The sequence below is a fragment of the Ictalurus punctatus genome, chromosome 13, assembly GCF_001660625.3.
Source record: "Ictalurus punctatus breed USDA103 chromosome 13, Coco_2.0, whole genome shotgun sequence".
Taxonomy (NCBI): Eukaryota; Metazoa; Chordata; class Actinopteri; order Siluriformes; family Ictaluridae; genus Ictalurus; species Ictalurus punctatus.
In genome coordinates this window covers 26,819,191-26,838,972 of record NC_030428.2, presented here as the reverse complement: position 1 = coordinate 26,838,972, position 19,782 = coordinate 26,819,191, and the positions used below count along the sequence as shown (strand labels likewise).

General features: G+C 45.8%; 1 protein-coding gene across 5 annotated transcripts; it reads left to right on the top strand.

Annotated features, from left to right (window-relative positions):
- Positions 1-294: 294 nt before the first annotated feature.
- Positions 295-18,016, top strand: neurl4 (neuralized E3 ubiquitin protein ligase 4). Of its 5 annotated transcripts, none has more exons than XM_017483244.3 (29): positions 295-478; positions 2,958-3,498; positions 3,613-3,684; positions 3,802-4,250; positions 4,622-4,733; positions 4,848-4,936; positions 5,042-5,114; positions 5,394-5,667; positions 5,759-5,940; positions 6,095-6,180; positions 6,330-6,492; positions 6,587-6,797; positions 7,502-7,578; positions 9,037-9,115; positions 9,636-9,805; positions 11,020-11,148; positions 11,252-11,397; positions 11,474-11,692; positions 11,935-12,033; positions 12,126-12,269; positions 12,358-12,522; positions 12,786-12,944; positions 13,164-13,343; positions 13,517-13,610; positions 14,483-14,590; positions 14,673-14,817; positions 15,166-15,278; positions 15,404-15,563; positions 16,870-18,016. In XM_017483244.3, exons 1-29 carry the CDS (start codon positions 314-316, stop codon positions 17,072-17,074), a joined length of 4,809 nt encoding a protein of 1,602 aa, XP_017338733.1. In that variant the 5' UTR covers positions 295-313; the 3' UTR covers positions 17,075-18,016. The 5 variants fall into 5 exon arrangements, with proteins under 5 accessions (XP_017338733.1, XP_017338731.1, XP_017338732.1 ...); XM_017483242.3 differs by having other exon boundaries at positions 15,401-15,563; XM_017483243.3 differs by having other exon boundaries at positions 6,035-6,180; positions 7,502-7,515; positions 15,401-15,563.
- The last annotated feature ends 1,766 nt before the right edge of the window (positions 18,017-19,782 follow it).

Sequence of the window (19,782 nt, the reverse complement as noted above, 5' to 3'; positions counted from 1 at the left end):
AGTACAAACAAGCTCACATATCTTTTCAAAACTTGTAAACAAATTACACATCTTTATAGTTTTCATGGCCTTTTATTTGAAGATAAAAGATTACAAACTCTGTAATTGTACTGTAAACAAATTTAGCCGTTATTATTGTAAGATTGATCATATTTGTATGTGTGTACATACAGTATCTTAAAGAGTTTTTAGGTCGTCTACTGTTGCCATGACATCATCATCTTGCCCTGCAGAGACTTGAACTGCCGCTTGGCGTTTCTTATTGTCGCAAAGCGTCAAACGCGGTGTCGTGAAGCGCGCCGCCCCAGCGAAGATGGCGGCCGAGCTGCATCCGCGCAGCGGAAAACTCATCGGACTGTCCAACTCGAACCGCACGGCGCAGCGAAATCAGCCAGTTCAGGAGTTTAATCACGGGCTGGTGCTCAGCCGGGAGCCGCTGCGGGACCGCGATGTCTTCACGGTTCGGATCGACAAGAAGGTAAACAAGTCCGCCTGCCTCATCAGGCTAAGGTAGTAGCTGCCGTCGGTTTGTCTGCAGTGCCGGGCTGAATCCCAAACCCTTCCCTGCTCACTACAGAAGTGCACTACTCAGAGAGGAGTGTCCGGTTCCCTATGACGTTTTGGGGATTTCCTTTCTCTAACAGCCACTAAACTAACTCCTGAGCTGAATCAGAGCTCTGAGCCGCGAAAACACCCTTGCTGTAGTGTAATACTAACACCCTACATAGTGCACTACCTGTCTTTTTAGGATGCTGCCCTTGGTTTCGCCGGGATCTCACCCTGACACCTTAATAACAGCTCAGAGTGAGGGAAATGTTGTTTTTATTTGACTGTCACACAGTTAAACCGTGTCTGTGTGATCTGTCGGTGTGTTAGTAATGCTAATTCATTACATTTGTAGATATTTCGTGATGTAGTCTAGGTACAACTGATAGCTTAGCTTAAGACCGTATTTTTTCAACCCACCTATTTTTAATATGAAACCCCGCCCCTTTACACGACGATTGGTGCGGTCATCTGATCTTTTATTGCCGAGAAGGCAACTGTCCAATCCTGATACAGGGGGCGGGAGTAGTCGAAAACAGGTAGGGGGAAAAAAACAAGCTGTAGTTAGCTCGGCTCAATAGGTATCATTGGCAGAGATGCGTTAGCATTAGCCAGTAAAGAACCTTTATTAGGATTATAAGATTATAAAAAACATTTTAGACAAGTGAAGAAATGATGCAGCTCAAACCAAACAGCATTAACGTTATAAAACCAACTTAACGCTTAGAAATATTTGTGAACTACGTGCTAATGCCTTAGCAATATTTAATTAAAGCTAGTTCTCTGGCTGACAGCCGGTTTGTTTTGCTAACTAAACAGTCAAATTTCGGTTATTAAAAATATAATTCATAACGTTTTAATAAACAGTTTAAGCCGACGCGATGCCACAATATGATGTTTTTAGTTACGTTGCTAATTTAAACTAAAAGCAATTAAAGTTAGTGTTTGCTGTTAAGAGATTATTTCTTGAACGATATTTCATGAAAGAATATCATCGATACTTATCGCGGTATATGATATATCACAGTATGGAGGTATATTTACTTAAAAAAAAAAAGATTTTAACATTCGATCAGTTATCCGCTGCAGTAAATTGCTCAGCCATAGTTTGGACTTCAAGCAATGGTGATGCAGAGGTACACGGACCAAAAAAGTTTATTTAGCCGTGGCATTTATGATTTTTTCGTCCATTGCTATGGTGGTAAACGATGTGTTTCTGCTTCTTTTTTTTTTTTTTTTTTTTTTTAACTATAACAGACCGAACACCAGTCGAAAACAAGTGGGTGGGGCTGTGGGGATCTGATAAAAAAAAAAGAAAAAAAAAAAGGGGGGGATGAAAATTTTTGGACTGTTTTCAGTGAGTCAGATCATTTGATTCAGCTCACCAATCAGTCGACTCCCAAAATAATCGTTTAATTCTAATTGAATGTAAGGCACATTTACTGGTATGTGAGCGGATGTGGAGTAAAGCAGGGCAATGGGGAAGGAAAATCAGCTGATTATCTGTCGTCCTGGTGTCACGTGTTTCCACTAATGATGAGAATTCTGGATCTTTCAGTGAGTCGATTCGTTTCGGCTCCCAAACGATTCGCTGCCATTTTGTTCTAAACTGCACTGGGGTGTTTTTTTTTTTTTTTGCGACGGTTTGACCGGGCATGCTTCAGCGTCATGTTCCATCTAAACACTTGCGTGGTTGAAGAGGACACTCATGCGTGAAAATTGATTTAATTTAATTAAATTTTATTTTTAATAACCGAAAGCTGCATCAGACCTCACCGTGACCCTGATGAGGATAGAGTGCCTTCTGAAGGGGAATGAAATCACAATAAACGAACAGCTCAGATGCTGAAACGAGGTTTCCATGGAAGCATTTGTGTACAGAAATTTTTTTTAAAAACTGGCTCACACTGTATACGTGAGTCGACTCACCATAAAGAGCCGAATCGTTCACAAACGACTCATCCTCTTTCTTCATACATGGTTTACTCAGTTAGTGCTTAAGACTGTTGATTGATTTGGCATTATAAGCCCTTATTCCACCTAAACAAACGACTAATAGCACTGTCCAAATACAAAACATGTTTTACGTATAAAATCCTAACTCTGCTCAAGATATTAATTTATTATTTATGATAAAAGGCGAGAGCTAAATCCTCAGCCTGACTCCAAAACGCTTGTGAGTCGCTCTGCATAAGTGAGTCTGCTAAACGTAATATAAATAAGCGGTTTAAACTCGACAGTAGGTTTCACGCAGTAATGCGTGAAAATAATATGATTTGAAGTCGTTCGAGTCTAGGTTTACGTTAGTTAGTCTTCTTATGCGTAAATGTACTCAGAAGCACGAGTAGGTTGACAAACCTGTCTAACTCATCTACCTGAGTTGAAGTTGTACACGTCTTCTGTGACCTCAGGTGAACTCTTGGAGCGGCTCCATAGAGATCGGCGTAACGGCGCTGGACCCGGCTGCTCTCGACTTCCCCAGCAGCGCGACAGGGCTGAAGGGCGGCTCGTGGATCGTGTCCGGCTGCTCGGTGCTGAAGGACGGCCGCTCGGTCCTGGAGGAGTATGGGCGTGACCTGGACCAGCTGGGCGAGGGCGACCGCGTCGGGATCCAGCGGAACGGCCGGGGCGAGCTGCACCTGTGGGTCAACGGGCAGGACTGCGGTCCGGCAGCCAGCGGCCTGCCCTCGCGCCTGTGGGCCGTAGTGGACCTCTACGGGAAGTGCACTCAGGTCACTGTGGTCAGCTGCGAGCCTCCGCCGGATACAGAGAGCGAAGATCGGGAGGAACTACAGGAGGGAGAGGTGGACAGGGCGGCGTCTACGTCTGCGTCTTCGTCTGCCACGACGTCTCCGGCAGCTCTCGTTCCAGATCATGAGGACAGAACAGGGGGAGTGGCGTTACCCGCGGTTCCTGCCATAGCTGCGGTGATGAACGGCTCGGCTGAGGACGGTACTCACGGATAACATTTTTTTTTTTAAATGACCGAAATGATGTCGAATCATGCTTTTCCATTTATTTTTTAAACATATAACACGTTCTCTCCGATTTTATTTTTGTCCCCAGCGCCCGAAGTTACACGAGGACACGGACACGGCCGACCTGACAAATTCCCAAATAACTTCGATCCAGACACTGGTACGTATTCTTAAATCGGCTTTTAACATCAATCAGAATTCTGATCTGAGCGTTCTCAGTCACGTCGCCCAGCCACTTTCTGACGCGCTAACACTTGCTTGTCACGTGCGCCTCCAGTCCTCACGGAGCACCAGCTATTCGACGTGTTTAACAACGCCATCGTGTCGCTGTACCGTTCAGAAGACGAGGGCGGAGAGGATTCGGGTTTAGGAGGAGCAGGCGGTTCAGGAGGAAGTTCAGACTCCTCCAGAGGGGGAACAGGGAGCTGTAACGGGTCCCGAGGAGGAAATGAGAACGGGGTCGGAGGTCGAGCGGATGGCGGGAGCGGAAACAATAACAGCCCGTCAGGGAACGGAGTTGGAGGAGGAGGAGGAAATGGGGCGGGGACGGCGGTAAGCAACAGTGGGATGACCACCAACGACGCGCTGCTGTTCCATGAGAAGTGTGGCACGCTGATTAAACTGAGCAACAACAACAAGACGGCCGAGAGGAGGAGACCGCTGGACGAGTTCAACAACGGTGTGGTCATGACCAACCGCCCACTCAGGCACAACGAGATGTTTGAGGTGTGTCTGTTTAATAATGTTATAATCTAGTTATGCAACTAACATGTATCGTTAAAGGATAACTATTTTCAACTACGTTTTATAAAAATGCATGAAACTAAAAAGCAGTAATTTAAAATACTTATTATTATTATTATTATTATTATAGGTAAATTTATTAGCTAAATATTACAAAATATAATATTTTTGTTTGGTCATTGACAAAACTAAACATGCATTTGAAATAGACATTGTGGTGAAAATCCAGCTTTTAGTCTTAAATCATGTCTCGTCGCATATTTCTTTTGTCCTTTTCGATAACTTTCCCGACGTGTCTCACGATGAAAGTGTGCACAAAGATAAAAACGGACCGCTGGTTATTTTTTTGCTAGATACGCATCGATAAACTGGTGGATAAATGGTCCGGATCCATCGAGATCGGAGTGACGACGCACAACCCGAACAATCTGGACTATCCTGCAACGATGACCAACTTGCGCTCAGGTCTGTTCGTACAGTAACGACGGATGGGGGTGGGGGATAAAGGGGCGCTCGTAGACTCTCACTGGTCTCGTTTGGAGATGTTTTCGTGATACCCGCGTTCATCCGTGTTGTCAGGTACCATCATGATGAGCGGCTGTGGGATTTTGACCAACGGCAAGGGCACACGTAGGGAGTACTGTGAATTCAGCCTGGACGAGCTCCAGGTAACGTTTCTCCTGGCTCTTCTACACACACACACACACACACACACACACACACATCCTACGACGTCTCTTAATTGTGTGATGATTGTTGTTGTTTGTCTGTAGGAGGGGGATCATATCGGGCTGATGAGGAAAGCCAGCGGCGCTTTACACTTCTACATTAATGGCATAGATCAAGGTGAGCGAACCTCCCTTCTTTATATTTATATTTATATATATATATATATATCTCAATCTGGAAGACACTTTTATTTTGAGTTACTCCGGAGTGAGGCAGAATTCACTCTGAAGAACAGAGCTGTTAAGTGTCTGTAGTGGTACGTATATATTTTTATATATATTGATCAGCCATGGCATTAAAACCACTGACAGGTGAAGTGAATAACATTGATTATCTTGTTAATTAAAGAGTGTGTGTGTGTGTGTGTGTGTGTGTGTGTGTGTGTGATATTTTCAGGCGTAGCAGCTAACCAGACCCCGGGTGTGGTGTACGGTGTAGTGGATCTCTACGGCATGGCGGTAAAAGTCACCATCGTCCACAATCACAACCACAGTGACCGTTTACGCCGCAACAACGCCATCATGAGAGCGCTGTCGCCCGACGTGGGCCGACCCCGACCCGCCCTCTCGCTCACCCCCGACCCCGAAGCCCCGGACCGGCTACTCTTCCACCCCAACTGCGGGCAGAAAGCAGCCATCGTCGGTGACGGCAGGACGGCGCTGCGACCTCAGTGAGGAAACGTTTTTGTTTTTAAACACACCGCGCTTAATAAAATCGCAACGTCTAACTAATCGTTTCCTCTCCGATCTGATACGGCGCAGCGCGACAGACGACTTCAATCACGGAGTCGTGCTCAGCAATCGCCCGCTGCACTCCAACGAAGTGTTCCAGGTGCGCATCGACAAGATGGTGGACAAGTGGGCGGGGTCTATAGAGATCGGCGTCACGACACATAACCCCGCCTACCTACAGCTACCGTCCACCATGACCAACCTGCGTTCAGGTATGCTTTTTTTTTTTTTACACTGAATGAGCTTTCACTGGATAGCTGAGTTGTGTTTGTGATATCTAATTATGTTTTTTTATGTTTTATGTAGAAACATCACGTATCGCCCCGTCCGTATCTGTTTCTCCTCACCACCTCTTCTCTCTCACAGGGACGTGGATGATGACGGGGAACGGAGTGATGCACAACGGAACCACCATACTAGACGAGTACGGACACAACCTGGACCGACTAAAAGTACGCTTTCACTTACAAAAGGGTTTGATCCCAATACGTACGTGTGTGTGCTGGAGTAAGTTAGTAAATAATCACATTTATTATTATTATTATTATGATTATTATTATTATTATTATTATTATTACTGTTTGTGCGTTGTGTGTACCAGGCTGGAGACACTGTCGGCGTGGTGCGGAAGGAGGACGGAAGCCTGCACTTCTTCGTCAACGGAGTTCCTCAGGGCCCGGCAGCCTGGAACGTGCCGCCCAGTGTTTACGCCGTAGTGGACCTGTACGGTCAGGCGGCTCAGGCGACCATCATGGACGACATGGGTGAGAGAGGAATGCGAGAGAAGATAACAGTTGATATACGTTTAGCAGTAGCATGTTATTTAAGAATAAACGTCTTTCTCTCTCTCTCGTCCAGCCGATCTCCCTCCTCTCCCGGACGACAGCTCCGAGGGTCCGGTCGCCATGTCGCCCGGCAGCCCGTGTTCTGTCACTGGGGTCAGTGCATCCAGTGACCTTCGCTTCCATCAGCTGCACGGCACCAACGCCGTCATCACCAACGGCGGCCGTACAGCGTTCCGTCAGAACTGCCGCAGCGAGTTCAACGACGCCATCGTCATCTCCAACAGGTGCGTTTTAACCAAGGTGCCGACCTTTACTGTTAGACCTGTTGCAGTTGTGATACAGGGGACACCTGCTTTCCACCCCCCACGTTAAAGCACCGTTCGTTTCATTCGAACGTGAATAAAATTCACCGAAGGGGAAAGGACGCGGGACGTGAAAGATTTGTGAACGAGAGGGCGTGGCTGTGGGGTTTCAATCCGATAAAAGCACAGGGTAGGGTAGAACGGATGGAAATTACGGGTGAGTCAGATCATTCGATTCACCTCAGCAATAAGAGTCGACTCTTTCTTTCAGCTTCCAAACGATTCATTTTTCCCCCCTCTAAACCAGACGAAGACTTTTTTTTTTTTCTTCTTCTTTTATTTTCAATTTTTTTTTTGAACAAAATGAGAAATAAATGAAGTTTTTCTTCGATTTTAATAAATGATGACCAGGACCAAGCGCTTACTGAAGATGAAGTCGTGCTAACCAACTGCTCAGATGGTAAAAAGTAAATACTATTCCTTATATTTACAACAACAAAAAAAAGAAGAAGAGCAAACATGAGTCGTATTTCATTGTTCGTGTTTTGGCGAATCAGAAAACGTGCTGTTTATTATTGATGCTGTTAGCTCTCGAGACACCTGGGGTTTATCGCATCACCTTTCAGACTTCCTCCTCTGATACAGGACGTTCTGTAGAGAAACCGTGTGTGTGTGTGTGTTAACAGGTGCCTTCGTGACGGTGAGTTGTTTGAGATTGTTATTCAGAAGATGGTGGATCGCTGGTCAGGATCGATAGAGGCAGGTGAGCTGATTTGACCTAACGATACAAGGAACGCTGATGATGTCGTTCTATAAAATACAAAACGACGCCACTTAGTAGGGCGTTACTAAAACTCACACCCTGCTGAGACGTGTTGGTTTTCCCCTTTAATCTAAAGAAATTCGAAGTAAGCTATTTGATCAGGTTAGATTAGAGACATTTGACAGATGTACTTTTATTTATTTATTTATTTATTAGATGTGTGAATACTTTCAAATGGGGGGAAAAAAAATGTACATTTTTCTTTGAGTGAAACTATTTATAGCGGATCTAAAAAGTCTACACACCCCTGTTAAAATGGCGGGTTTTTGTGACGATGAAACCAAGACGCATCATATCACATCAGAACCTTTTCTACCTTTACTGTAACCCTCTTAATTTAAGTGACCTGGTTGCATAAGTGTGCACACCCCTAAACTATTACTTAGTTGAAGCAGCTTTAGATTTGATCACAGCATTCGATCCTTTTTGGGGATCAGTTTGGAGCGTCTTGACTTCACAGCCCTCTTCAGGTCACCTCGCAGATCTTTGATTGGATTTAGCTCTGGGCCGATCCAAAACCTCGAAGTTGTTTGGTCTCATCAGACCGTAACAGTATTCCACATGCTTTTGTTAGCTTGGATGTATTTTTTTTTTTTTATTTTAATTAATTTTTTCGGTTAAAGGCTTCCATCTTGCCGCCCTACCCCATCTCCCAGACATATGAAGAATTCAGAATATTGTCATGTATGGAGCAAGCAGGACTTGCCAGAAATGACTGCAGTTCTATTCAATATAACGTTGCTTTAATCTCCTGATCTTCTCATCAATTTTAGAAGGACGTCTTGTTCTTAGTAGCGTCCCCGTCGTGCCGTATTTTCTCCACTTGTCGATTATTATCTTTACAGCGATCCATGGTATATCCAATGCCTTGGGAATTTATCTCTAACCCTCTCCTGATTGATATTTCAACAATGAGATCCTGCACCTGCTTTGTGAGCTCTTTGCGGCCCGTGGGTTTTCCGGTTAGATAGATGTCACCAAGACGATGTCGGGAGAATCCTATAGGAACGGCTGGACTTTATTTGGGGTAAATCAGTCACTGTAATCGATAGCAGGTGTACACTAATTAGTATTGAGCATGAGTTTGAATGTGATTGGTCGATTCCGAACACTGCCACATTCCCAATTATAAAAGAGTGTGCACACTGATGCAAGCTGCGTATTGGACGTTTTTTCTCCCCCCCCCCCACCATTAAACATTTCCGGGTGTCTGTCACTTGATATGATGCAGTCTCACACTAAAAGATGAAAAAGGTTCTGACGTGAAACTTTTTCACCTTTATTATCTAAACGCTACTACACGTAGTCGACGTAGCTCTGACGTCGCTTACATTGTGCTTGTTGGTGAAATAAATTTCAAACGTACGAGGTGAATACTTTAATTGTTATGTGTTTTAGGAGTGACTGCGATCAGGCCAGAGGAACTGGAGTTCCCCAACACTATGACTGACATCGATTACGATACCTGGATGCTGAGGTGCGTCGCATTGCTTGATATCAGGACTGGAATGGCGGGCATTTTGTCGGCGTTTATAACTTTGCTGCGCGATTTGGGGCGTGTCTCAATCGGCTTGTTCAGTAATCAGGGCACCGATCAGGGAGTCGGCCATTTTAAAGTTCTGTCTCAATCGCAAAACCCTTCCAGTGGCTTCCTATAAAAATCCCACAGTGCACTGCATCGATGCTCGATGTGTTCCCTTACTGGAAATGATGTCATGGTTTCTGAAGCCTCTCAGATCTTAGAGAGAGAGAGAGAGAGAAAAAAAAATGGCGGACGAACTCTGAGCCGACTTCGTCTGCAAATGTAAGCAGCTTGTTATCGTCGGCGTAGCTCTCGGAGGATTACTTACGTTAAGGACTTTTATGGGAATATAAAGCACACCGATACAGCTGTATTGCTGTGTTTTCAGAAAGTCATCCAGGAACCGTGTGGTATACGTATCCTGTTATACGGCTCCTCACGCCTCTTCCCTCTGTGTTCTCTCGCTCTGTTACAGCGGCACGGCGATCATGCAGGACGGGAACACCATGAGGAATAACTACGGCTGTGATCTGGACTCACTGGGGACGGGCTCCAGGATCGGAATGATGCGTTCAGCTTCTGGAGATCTCCACTACTACATAAACGGGGTGGACCAGGGCGTGGCGTGTACCGGATTACCACCAGGTAAAGGGGGGAGGAACTGAATTTACATGCATTAGCTGCAGTGGCTTCTGTTTTCATTTGGTCAAAATGTCCTTCTGTATCTCTGTCTGTCTCTCTGTCAGTATCTCTCAGTATTTCTGTCTGTGTCTCTCTGTCAGTGTCTCTCTCTCACACTCCCTGTCTCTCTCACTCCCTGTCTGTCAGTGTCTCTCTCTCTCACTCTCGGTCTCTCTGTCAGTGTCACTCTCTGTCTCTCTCTGTCAGTGTCTCTCTCTCACTCTCTGTCTCTCTGTCAGTGTCTCTCTCTCACTCTCTCTCTCTCTGTCAGTGTCTCTCTCTCACTCTCTGTCTCTCTGTCAGTGTCTCTCTCTCACTCTCTCTCTCTCTGTCAGTGTCTCTCTCTCACTCTCTGTCTCTCTGTCAGTGTCTCTCTCTCACTCTCTGTCTCTCTGTCAGTGTCTCTCTCTCACTCTCTCTCTCTCTGTCAGTGTCTCTCTCTCACTCTCTGTCTCTCTGTCAGTGTCTCTCTCTCACTCTCTGTCTCTCTGTCAGTGTCTCTCTCTCACTCTCTCTCTCTCTGTCAGTGTCTCTCTCTCACTCTCTGTCTCTCTGTCAGTGTCTCTCTCTCACTCTCTGTCTCTCTATGTCAGTGTCTCTCTCTCTCACTCTGCCAGTCTCTCTATCACTCTCTGTCTTACTCTGTCACTGTCTCTACATCTTTCTCATGGTCTCACTCTCTCTCTATTTTCTGTCTCTGTTGCTTCTTGTCTCTCTGTCCGTTGCTGTCTCTCTTTCCCTCAGTCTCTCTCTCTTTGTCAATCTGTCTGTGTCTCTCTGTTTCTCTCTCGTCCCCCATCACTGTCTCTCTCTTTCCTCTCTATCCTTCAGTTTCTCTCTATCTTTGGCAGTCTCTCTTTCTCTCTGGTGCTCGCTTTCTCTATCAAAATTCAGTTAAAGTATTTTATTGGCCCGATTGTTTACGTACAGTATTGCCAAAGGATCGATATAGGTAAGAAAGGAGGATTTAAAAAATGTATCGTTCTGTCTTTCTGTCTGTCTCTCTGTATCTCTTGGTATCTGTTTGCATGGCACATATGAACACAAGTATTGCCAAAGCTTAGATACAGACTTTTGAAAACACATTAGAAAAATGATAACATCGATAAATACATTGATTCAACACTCTCTCTCTCTCTCTCTCTCTCTCTCTCTCTCTCTCTCTCTCTCTCTCTCAGACGTGTATGCTGTGATAGATCTGTACGGTCAGTGTGTTCAGGTGGCCATCACCAGCTCATCTGGTCCTCTTGACAACAGCCTGTGCACCAGTAACATCACAGAGAAGAGTTTCCCAATACACTCACCAGGTACTGAGTACGCCCGGACGACCAGCGTATCCTTATCGCATCGTTACACGTACTGTAGTTTCACCTTGCTTCTTTAATAAAATCTTTGTGTGTCTCCCTCTAGTGGCAGGAGTGGCTCACCGACTGCACAACAAACACGGGAAGAACGTGGTGGTGCTGGGAGACGGCTGCCAGGCCGTCAGGGTGGGAGGGTATTCTCACGGCATCGTCTTCAGCGCAAAGGAGCTCAAGACGGACGAACTGTTCGAGGTGAGATCCGGGCCATCGTATCGATCCGTACCGTACTGTCCGGTTCCCGTTACAGCTCTGCTCTCTCCTGCTCCAGGTGAAGATCAACGAGGTGGACGAGCAATGGTCCGGCTCGCTTCACATCGGCCTGACCACCCTGCAGCCCCCGGATCTGCCCTCCTGCCCCCTCAGCGGCCTGTCGCCCTCCCTCACACAGCTCAGGTCAAAGGTCACCTGGCTGCTCGCCGGGTCAGAGGTCAGACGCAACGGCGTGCTGCAGAGACAAAACTACGGCTGCTCGCTCGACCGACTGATGGTGAGAGAACGAGCTGCAGAGGGTGGGCAGTAATGAAACATTTTTTTTGTTTGTTTGTTTTGCATCTAAAATAAAACTGGTGTGGATTCAGGGCTCGATTTCAAACCGTTGAGAAACAATGTCGAATTCTAAATCACTTAAGATTTTTATCACCTGAGAAACTTCTACACAGGTGTGTTCCAGCAGGAGTAAATAGACAGGTGTGTGTGTGTGTGTGTGTGTGTGTGTGTGTGTTACTGCAGGTGGGGAACCGTGTGGGTGTGAAGAGATGCAGCGACGACACGATGCACATCTTCATTGATGGAGAGGACATGGGATCTGCAGCTACTGCTGTGGCTAAGGTATACACATGTGCACACACACACACACACACACATGCATAAACAAGGTGTTAGTTGATTGTAATACCATTGTTTCTCTGTGTGTGTGTCAGAACGTGTACGCGGTGCTGGACCTGTACGGGAAGGTGACGGCGGTGTCCATCGTCAGTTCCACTCTGCTGGAGGACACGGACAGCGTGAAGGCTCCATCGCTCTCCTCGGACAGCTGCAGTGAGGGAGAGGACGAGTCCACGCCGGTCAGTCAGGGGGTCGGGACTGAACCCAGCGTCTGCGTGTTACGCCATGCTGTTATATTCTCACCTCTGTGTCTTCTGTCTGCTCCAGGGCGAGAGCGAGCCTGCCATGGTTCCCGTGACGATGACCTTCCTGGAGAATCATGGGAAGAACATCCAGCTGTCCAATCAGAACCTGACGGCCACGCGAGTGTCGAGTTATAACCAGGGCCTGCTGGTCACAGCACACGCTCTGCCACGCCTGCAGCTCTTCCAGGTCAGGGGTCAACGTTCTACACAGACACACACACACACACACACACACACACACACACACACACACACACACACACACACAGGTTCTTTTTCCCCCACATGAAGATTACCTTAAATACACATATTTAGGGATTTGTATTATTTTTTCCTCTACCACTAGGACCGTGTCCTGAACCTTCAGTGTGTGTGTTGGTTGTGTGTGTGTGTGTGTGTGTGTGTGTGTGTAAGTATGCGACTCTAACCGTCTGGTGTCCTCGTGTTCAGTTTCAGATCGACAGATTGAACACGTCGTGGACGTCGTCTCTGTCTCTGGGTTTGATCGCTCACTCTCCTGATCGCCTCAACTTCCCCTCCACGGCCTGCTGCCTTAAACGCTCCGTCTGGCTGCTGCAGCGAGACTCTGTCTTCCACAACTCACTGAAGGTGACCTGTCTGTCTGTCTGTCTGTCTGTCAGTTTTCCCTTCGTCTTTTCTCTCTCTCTCTCTCTCTCTCTCTCTCTCTCTCTCTCTCAGTCTATCTTGCCCACTCAGTATTTCCTTCCAGTACGTTTTGTGATCCATCTGTCTGTTTCTCTCTCTCTCTCTCTCTCTCTCTCTCTCTCTCTCTCTCTCTCTCTCTCGTGTACACGTTGTCCTCCTCAGATCTGTGAGAACTTTGGGCCGAACTTGGACACGTGTCCTGAGGGGACGGTGCTGGGTCTGCTGGTGGACGCTAACAGCTGCCTCCACCTGTATGTGAACGGGATGGATCAGGGCGTGGCAGCGCAGGACATCCCGAGCCCCTGCTACCCGCTAATCGACCTGTACGGCCAGTGTGAACAGGTCTGTACACACACACACACACACACACACACACACACACACACACACATACGTTTGTGAAAATAAACAATAAAGCCTCATCCCTAAGACGAGACCTCGAGATCTTGGTTCCTGTGCAGCAGCTTCGTTTCATTTTAGGAACCTGTACAGATGTTCTGTTCTCGTCTCCTCAGGTTACCATAGTGACCAGCCATATGGAGGCCGTGGGGGCGGAGAGCGGAGACACGCGCTGCCAAGGCGACATGGAGAAGGCCGACATGGTGGACGGTGAGTGAACGTTCTCTCACCTCACCTCGCCTCGGACTCGCCTCTGAGCTGCGTATACATTATACCAGAGATGGAGACTCGAGTCGCACTTAAGTCGCAAAAAAATTACTCGAGACTGGACTCGGACTCGTGAACGGCTGACTCGAGACTGGACTCGGGAACGGCTGACTCGAGACTGGACTCGGGAACGGCTGACTCGAGACTGGACTCGTGAACGGCTGACTCGAGACTGGACTCGGGAACGGCTGACCCGAGACTGGACTCGGACTCGTGAACGGCGGACCCGAGACTGGACTCGGACTCGTGAACGGCGGACCCGAGACTGGACTCGGACTCGTGAAAAACACGCCATTTTGGTTTCCCGTTTCCGGTTACTTTCTATCTTTTACTTTTTCTTTATTTTTATTCCTTCTGTTCTCTTTCTTTCTTTCTTTCTTTCTTGATCTGTCTATCCATTCATTCTTTTTCTTTTAATTCCTATCTACCTTTTTTTTTATTTGTATTCCTTCCTTCCTGCTGTTCTTTCTTTCTCCATCATCCATCCATCCATCCATCCATCCATCCATCCATTCATCTATCCATCTACCGTTCTTTTTATTTTATTCCTTCTGTTCTTTCTTTCTTTCTTTCTTTCTTTATCATTCATCTATATTTTTCTTTACTTTCTTGATTATTCCTTCCTTCCTTGGCAGCGAGTTTTGGAGTGTTCGTAACAGGGTCACTCAGAATTCTGATTTATCTTCTGTACTAATCTGAACACGCGATCACTTGGTTAAATAAATAAATAAATAAATAAATAAATAAAAGGTTCAGTGATGTTTGGGTCAGCTTTCTATTCGGAATTTTAAAAAGAAGGTCTTTTTATTTTTCAGGAATAAAGGAGAGTGTGTGCTGGACGCCTCCTCCTGAGGTCAACCCCAATAAGACGTGCGAGTACCAGGCTCTCTGCTCCAGATTTAAGGACCTGCTCACACTGCCTGGTTAGAGCTGCTGCTTCTTTATCTCCTCTACACCTGCGGTTCTGTTAGTGTCTCGCCTGCTCACCTGCTCTCTGTCCCTCAGACGCGTACTTCAACCAGGACGCCAAGTACAACCTGTGTTACTGCGAGTCCTGCCACAAGCTGCGCGGGGACGAGGCCTACTACAAACGCGGAGAACCGCCCCGGGACTACGCTCTGCCCTTCGGCTGGTGCCGCTTCGCCCTGCGGTCAGTCGATACACACACACACACTCTATCTATCTATCTATCTATCTTATCTATCTTATCTATCTCTATTGTTCTTTCTTGATACTTCTTTCCAACTGTCTTTCTTAATTTTTTAATTTTACTTTAATTTTTTTCCCCTTTCTTGGTTTAAATTTTTTTTCTATCTGTCTATTCTTTCTTTTTTCTTTTACCTTTCCTTCCTTCCTGACATTCTCCACTCACGGCAGAACGTGAGTGAGCCTGTGCGAATATGGAGCGTAGATGAGATGGGAGGAAGTGGGCGGGGCTTTCAGGAAGTCAGAAAGACTCTTTGGGTGTGTTATTGATGTACGAGTGTGTGGGTTACAGGATAAAGCCGCACTGTGACGTATCGAACTCCTATAAGAAGTGGCACATCGCGTACCATGGGACGAGTGTGGGGTCTCTGCGCCGTACGCTGGACCACAGCCAGCTTCTACCAGGTCAGTGTACACACACACACACACACACACACACACACACACACACACACACACACACACACACACACACACGGTGCATGGTGAACAGGAGAGGAATGAATGGTGTTGCTGTTCCTCTTCAGCAGACACGTCGTCCGTGTTCTCGGCGTCCCCGCTGAAGGTGGAGGGTCACGGCAGCTACAGTGAGCCGGAGGAGAACAGCGCCCCCGAGAGGGAGATCCCCCGCGTGCACCTCTCCCCCACCATGCGTTACTCCGGCCTCGAGGTCTTCGCCCCTAAAGTGCAGTAAGTCCTCATCAGGCTGGAAGTAAGGGCAGGTCTGGAAACATTATTGTAACCAACATCGAATTTACCTTTACATTTCACTCGTGCTTTCTCTCCCTCTCTCTCCCTCTCTCTCTCTCTCTCTCCCTCTCTCTCTCTCCTAGTCTCACCCTTTCTTTCTGTCTCTTTCTCTCTGTCTGCCAGTCTCTCTCTTTATCTCTCCCCTTTCTATTTTTCTTTTTCTCCCTCTTTCTCTTAGTCTTACTCTCTCGTTCTGATTTTCTCTCCCTTTCTTTCTCTCTCTCTCTCATCTTTCTCTTAGTCTTACTCTCTCGTTCTCATTTTCTCTCCCTTTCTTTCTCTTTCTCTCTGTCTCTCTTCATCTCTTTCTCTTAGTCTTACTCTCTCATTCTCAATTTCTCTCCCTTTCTTTCTGTCTCTCTCTCTTCATCTCTTTCTCGTCTTACTCTCTCGTTCTCATTTTCTCTCCCTTTCTTTCTGTCTCTCTCTCTTCATCTCTTTCTCTTAGTCTTACTCTCTCGTTCTCATTTTCTCTCCCTTTCTTTCTGTCTCTCTCTCTTCGTCGCTCCTTCTCTTGGTCTCACTCTCTCGTTCTCATTTTCTCTCCCTTTCTTTCTCTTTCTTTCCGTCTCTCTCTCTTCATCTCTCTTCCTCTCAGTCTTACTCTCTCGTTCTCATTTTGTCTCTCTCTTCCTCTCTCTCTCTATCTACCGCACTCTCTCTCAATTTCAATTCAGAGTACTTGGCCCAATTGTTTACATACAATATTGCCAAAGCGTCACTATAGACAAGTAAGGAGAATAAAAATAAATAAATGAATCAAATAATAATAACGATGATGATACTGACAATAAAAATAATAATAATAATTACATATATATGAAAAATAAAGTGAGAGACTTGAGCGTGTGTAGCTCAGAGATGAATTTGGCTGCAGCGGGTGTGTGACTCCGCCCCCAGTAGCACCTGCATTGGTTAGTTTCTGCTAGGTCGGAAGACTGCGGTAAGAGCCGAGAGAACTTGTTCCAGGTATTTTGTCTCTTGTGGTATGAACAGTGTGACACTGAAGGAGAAAGTGTTCCTCTGTCTCACCCTCACCTGTCTTACAGTCACAGCGTACTCTTGCTCCCTTTGGAAGCCACGTTTGTCTGATGTCTCTCTCGCGTGTTCTCGTTCTCTCTCTCTCTGTAGCAGTTGAGCGATCACACCGTCCCGTTGAGTGTGTATGTGCGTATGGGTCGAGGGTGGAAGGTTCGGGAAGCGTGGCCGTGTGTAATCCGTGTTTTGTTGTGTCTCTGTGCTGCAGATTCCGTGACCCTCGCTCCCTGCGCTGTCATCACGCCCAGGTGGGATTCCAGGTGTGCGTGCGTCCCGGCTCCTACAAGGTCGGGCCTCAGTCTCTGGGCATCAGCGAGCCACTGGATCCCCGATTCAACAACACGGAGATCGAGTGGATCACCAAGGAGAAAGGAGGAACCCTGCTGTACGGCCTGCTCATCCGCGTGGAGTGAAGGATGAGAGAGAGAGAGAGAGAGAGAGAGAGAGAGAGAGAGAGAGAGAGAGAGCGAGAGAGCGAGAGAGCGAGAGAGCGCACTCAGGCTGCTGGTCCTGCTTCAGAGAAATGAAGTTAAACTCCGTTCTCTCTCTCTCCATTTTTCTTTTATTTGAAGGGGGTCTTTTTTGGGAGACACTTCCTGCACTTTATGTTTCAGACCCCAGCAAGTGATTTCTCCCTCTCTCTCTCTCTCTCTCTCTCTCTCTCTCTCTCTCGTTCTGTCTCACTATCTTTTGTTCTTTCTCTCCCTCCCTCTCTCTTTCTCAGTTCTCTCCCTTTCCTTCTCTCAGTATCTCTCTGTCCATCTATTCTTTGTCTTTCTGTCTCTCGCGGTCATTTGTCTCACTCTTTCTTTCGATATCTCTCCAACCATCTATTTCCGTCTCTCCCCCTCTTTCTTCCTCCTCGCCTTTATCTGTCTTACCGTCTTTTGTTCTCTCGCTCACTTTCTTCCTTCCTCTCTCTCTCTCTCTCTTACTGTCTTTTTGTTCTCTCTTTGTCTTTCCGTCTCCCTTTCTTTCTTTCAATCTCTCTCTCCCTCTCTCCATTTTTACCTGTCTCACAGTTGTTTGTTCTCGCTCTTTCTTCCTTCCTTCCTTCCTTCCTCTCTCTCATGTCTTTTGTTCTCTCATGTCTTTGTCTCCCTCGTTCTTTCTTTCAATATCTTTCTAACCACCCCTTTCTCTGTCTGTGTCTCTTTCTTTCTGTCTTTATCTCTCACTATCTTTTGTTCTCTCTCTCTCTCTCTCTCTCTCTCTCTCTCCGTTAAAGAAGGTTGGACTCCAGTCACCTCCTCATAGCACAGCCCTGGATCCTGTGAGCGTTTTCTTCTTCTTCATTTAAAAAAAAAAAAAACAACAACAAAAAAAAACACAAAAACAAAGAAACCTGTTGGTAAGAGACAAATCCACCTGGAGCGACACGAAGCCCTCTGTTGGGGAAGAAAATAATGTACAGAGTGAAAAGGAAAAAGAAAAAGAAAAAGAAACGAAAACCCCAAGGAAAAAGACTTGGAGCGAGGGTGAGGAAGAGTCCGGGTATCCGGAGTGCTGTCCGTGTTCCACTTCACACAGGAGAACATTTTCAGGCTCACACACAGTATTACATTTTTACTCCTCAAGTCCCGTTTAACAAAAACAACAACAAATCAAAAATCACGTCGTCTTTCCCCCTCCTCGGCTCGTGTAGAGCGCAACTCGTGTCCCGTTTTTTTTTTTCCTCTTTTCTTCCTTTTTTCTTCCTCGCATCCTTTACTCCGGTTCTGCTCATCAGCGGCCGCGGGGACCGCTACGAACTGGAGTTCAGCAGTAATCCACACCTCTCAGACCCCAAGCTCAAATCATTTCATTCGATAAAACACGTCTGCACATGCAGACACCGCTTTTAAAATTTTAGGATCTCCTGTCTCAACGTTAATAAGAATTAGAAAGCCTTTCTGCTCGTAAATATTTACACCCCCCTTCTCTCTCTCTCTCTCTCTCTCTCTGTCTTTCTCTCTCTCTTACTCCTTCCTGTGCTCTAGTGTTTTGAAAATGTTGAATGTAAAAAGCGTTCAAGAAAGCGTAAATCCTGTCGCAAGGCATTTTGGGAAATGAAGTTTAAGATGTTTCGAGTTTACACTGGGTTTTTTTTTTTTTTTTTTTTTTAATATATATAAATGTTTACCATCACTTGCACAGGTTCAAGCCCTTATTACTATTTTTTTTTAATTTTATTTAATTTTTTTTTAAATAGTGTCAGCAATTGAAACTAGAGAGGTTTTCTCTCTCCAAAAAACATATCTAATATAAAATAAACATAAATAAATAAATAAATAAATAACGGATTTTTGTTGCCAACTACAAACTACTCGAGTGGAAGTTTTACGAGTTTCACCTCGTCGCCAAGGGCCGTGTCTGATCATATGCTTGCTATACATCTGAAATGTGAAACAAACACACACACACACACACACACACACACACACACACACACACACACTCTTGGGGTTCATGTCAGCCCATTTGCTGCTTTTCTGTTGTCGTCGTTGTTTTTTTTTCAATCATTACTTTGTATTATTTGTTGATGTTTTATTTGTATTTCATTATGTTGTACAGGCTGTTACATAACACTAATATTATCTTCCTGATTTGTAAGAAAATAAAAATGTGTACATATATTAAAAAAAAAAAAAAAACACAACAGTTTCACACCATCATATACGAGTCTTTGTCGAGTCTCGTCCATGAAGAGTCAACTCCGGAATTACTGGCACCCATTATTACGCAGAAACGAATACATCCGATTATATGTACTGACACGAATACATCCGATTATATGTACTGACACGCCTAGCTAACGTTCCCCACGCTCATGGAGTTTCCTTTTACAGCCGTAATCTGACTTTTCGTGGAGCGACAGTCGTCCGTCTTCGTGTTGGAAGAGCTGGTATGGTCATAGATAACAGATATTTATAAATAAATAAATAAATAAATATACAGTATCTCACAAAAGTGAGTGCACCCCTCACATTTGTGTAAATATTTGATGATATCTTTTCACGTGACGACACTGAAGAAATGACACTGTGCTACAATGTAAAGTAGTGAGTGTACAGCTTGTGTAACAGTGTACATTTGCCGTCCCCTCAAAATACCTCAACACACAGCCGTTAATGTCTAAACC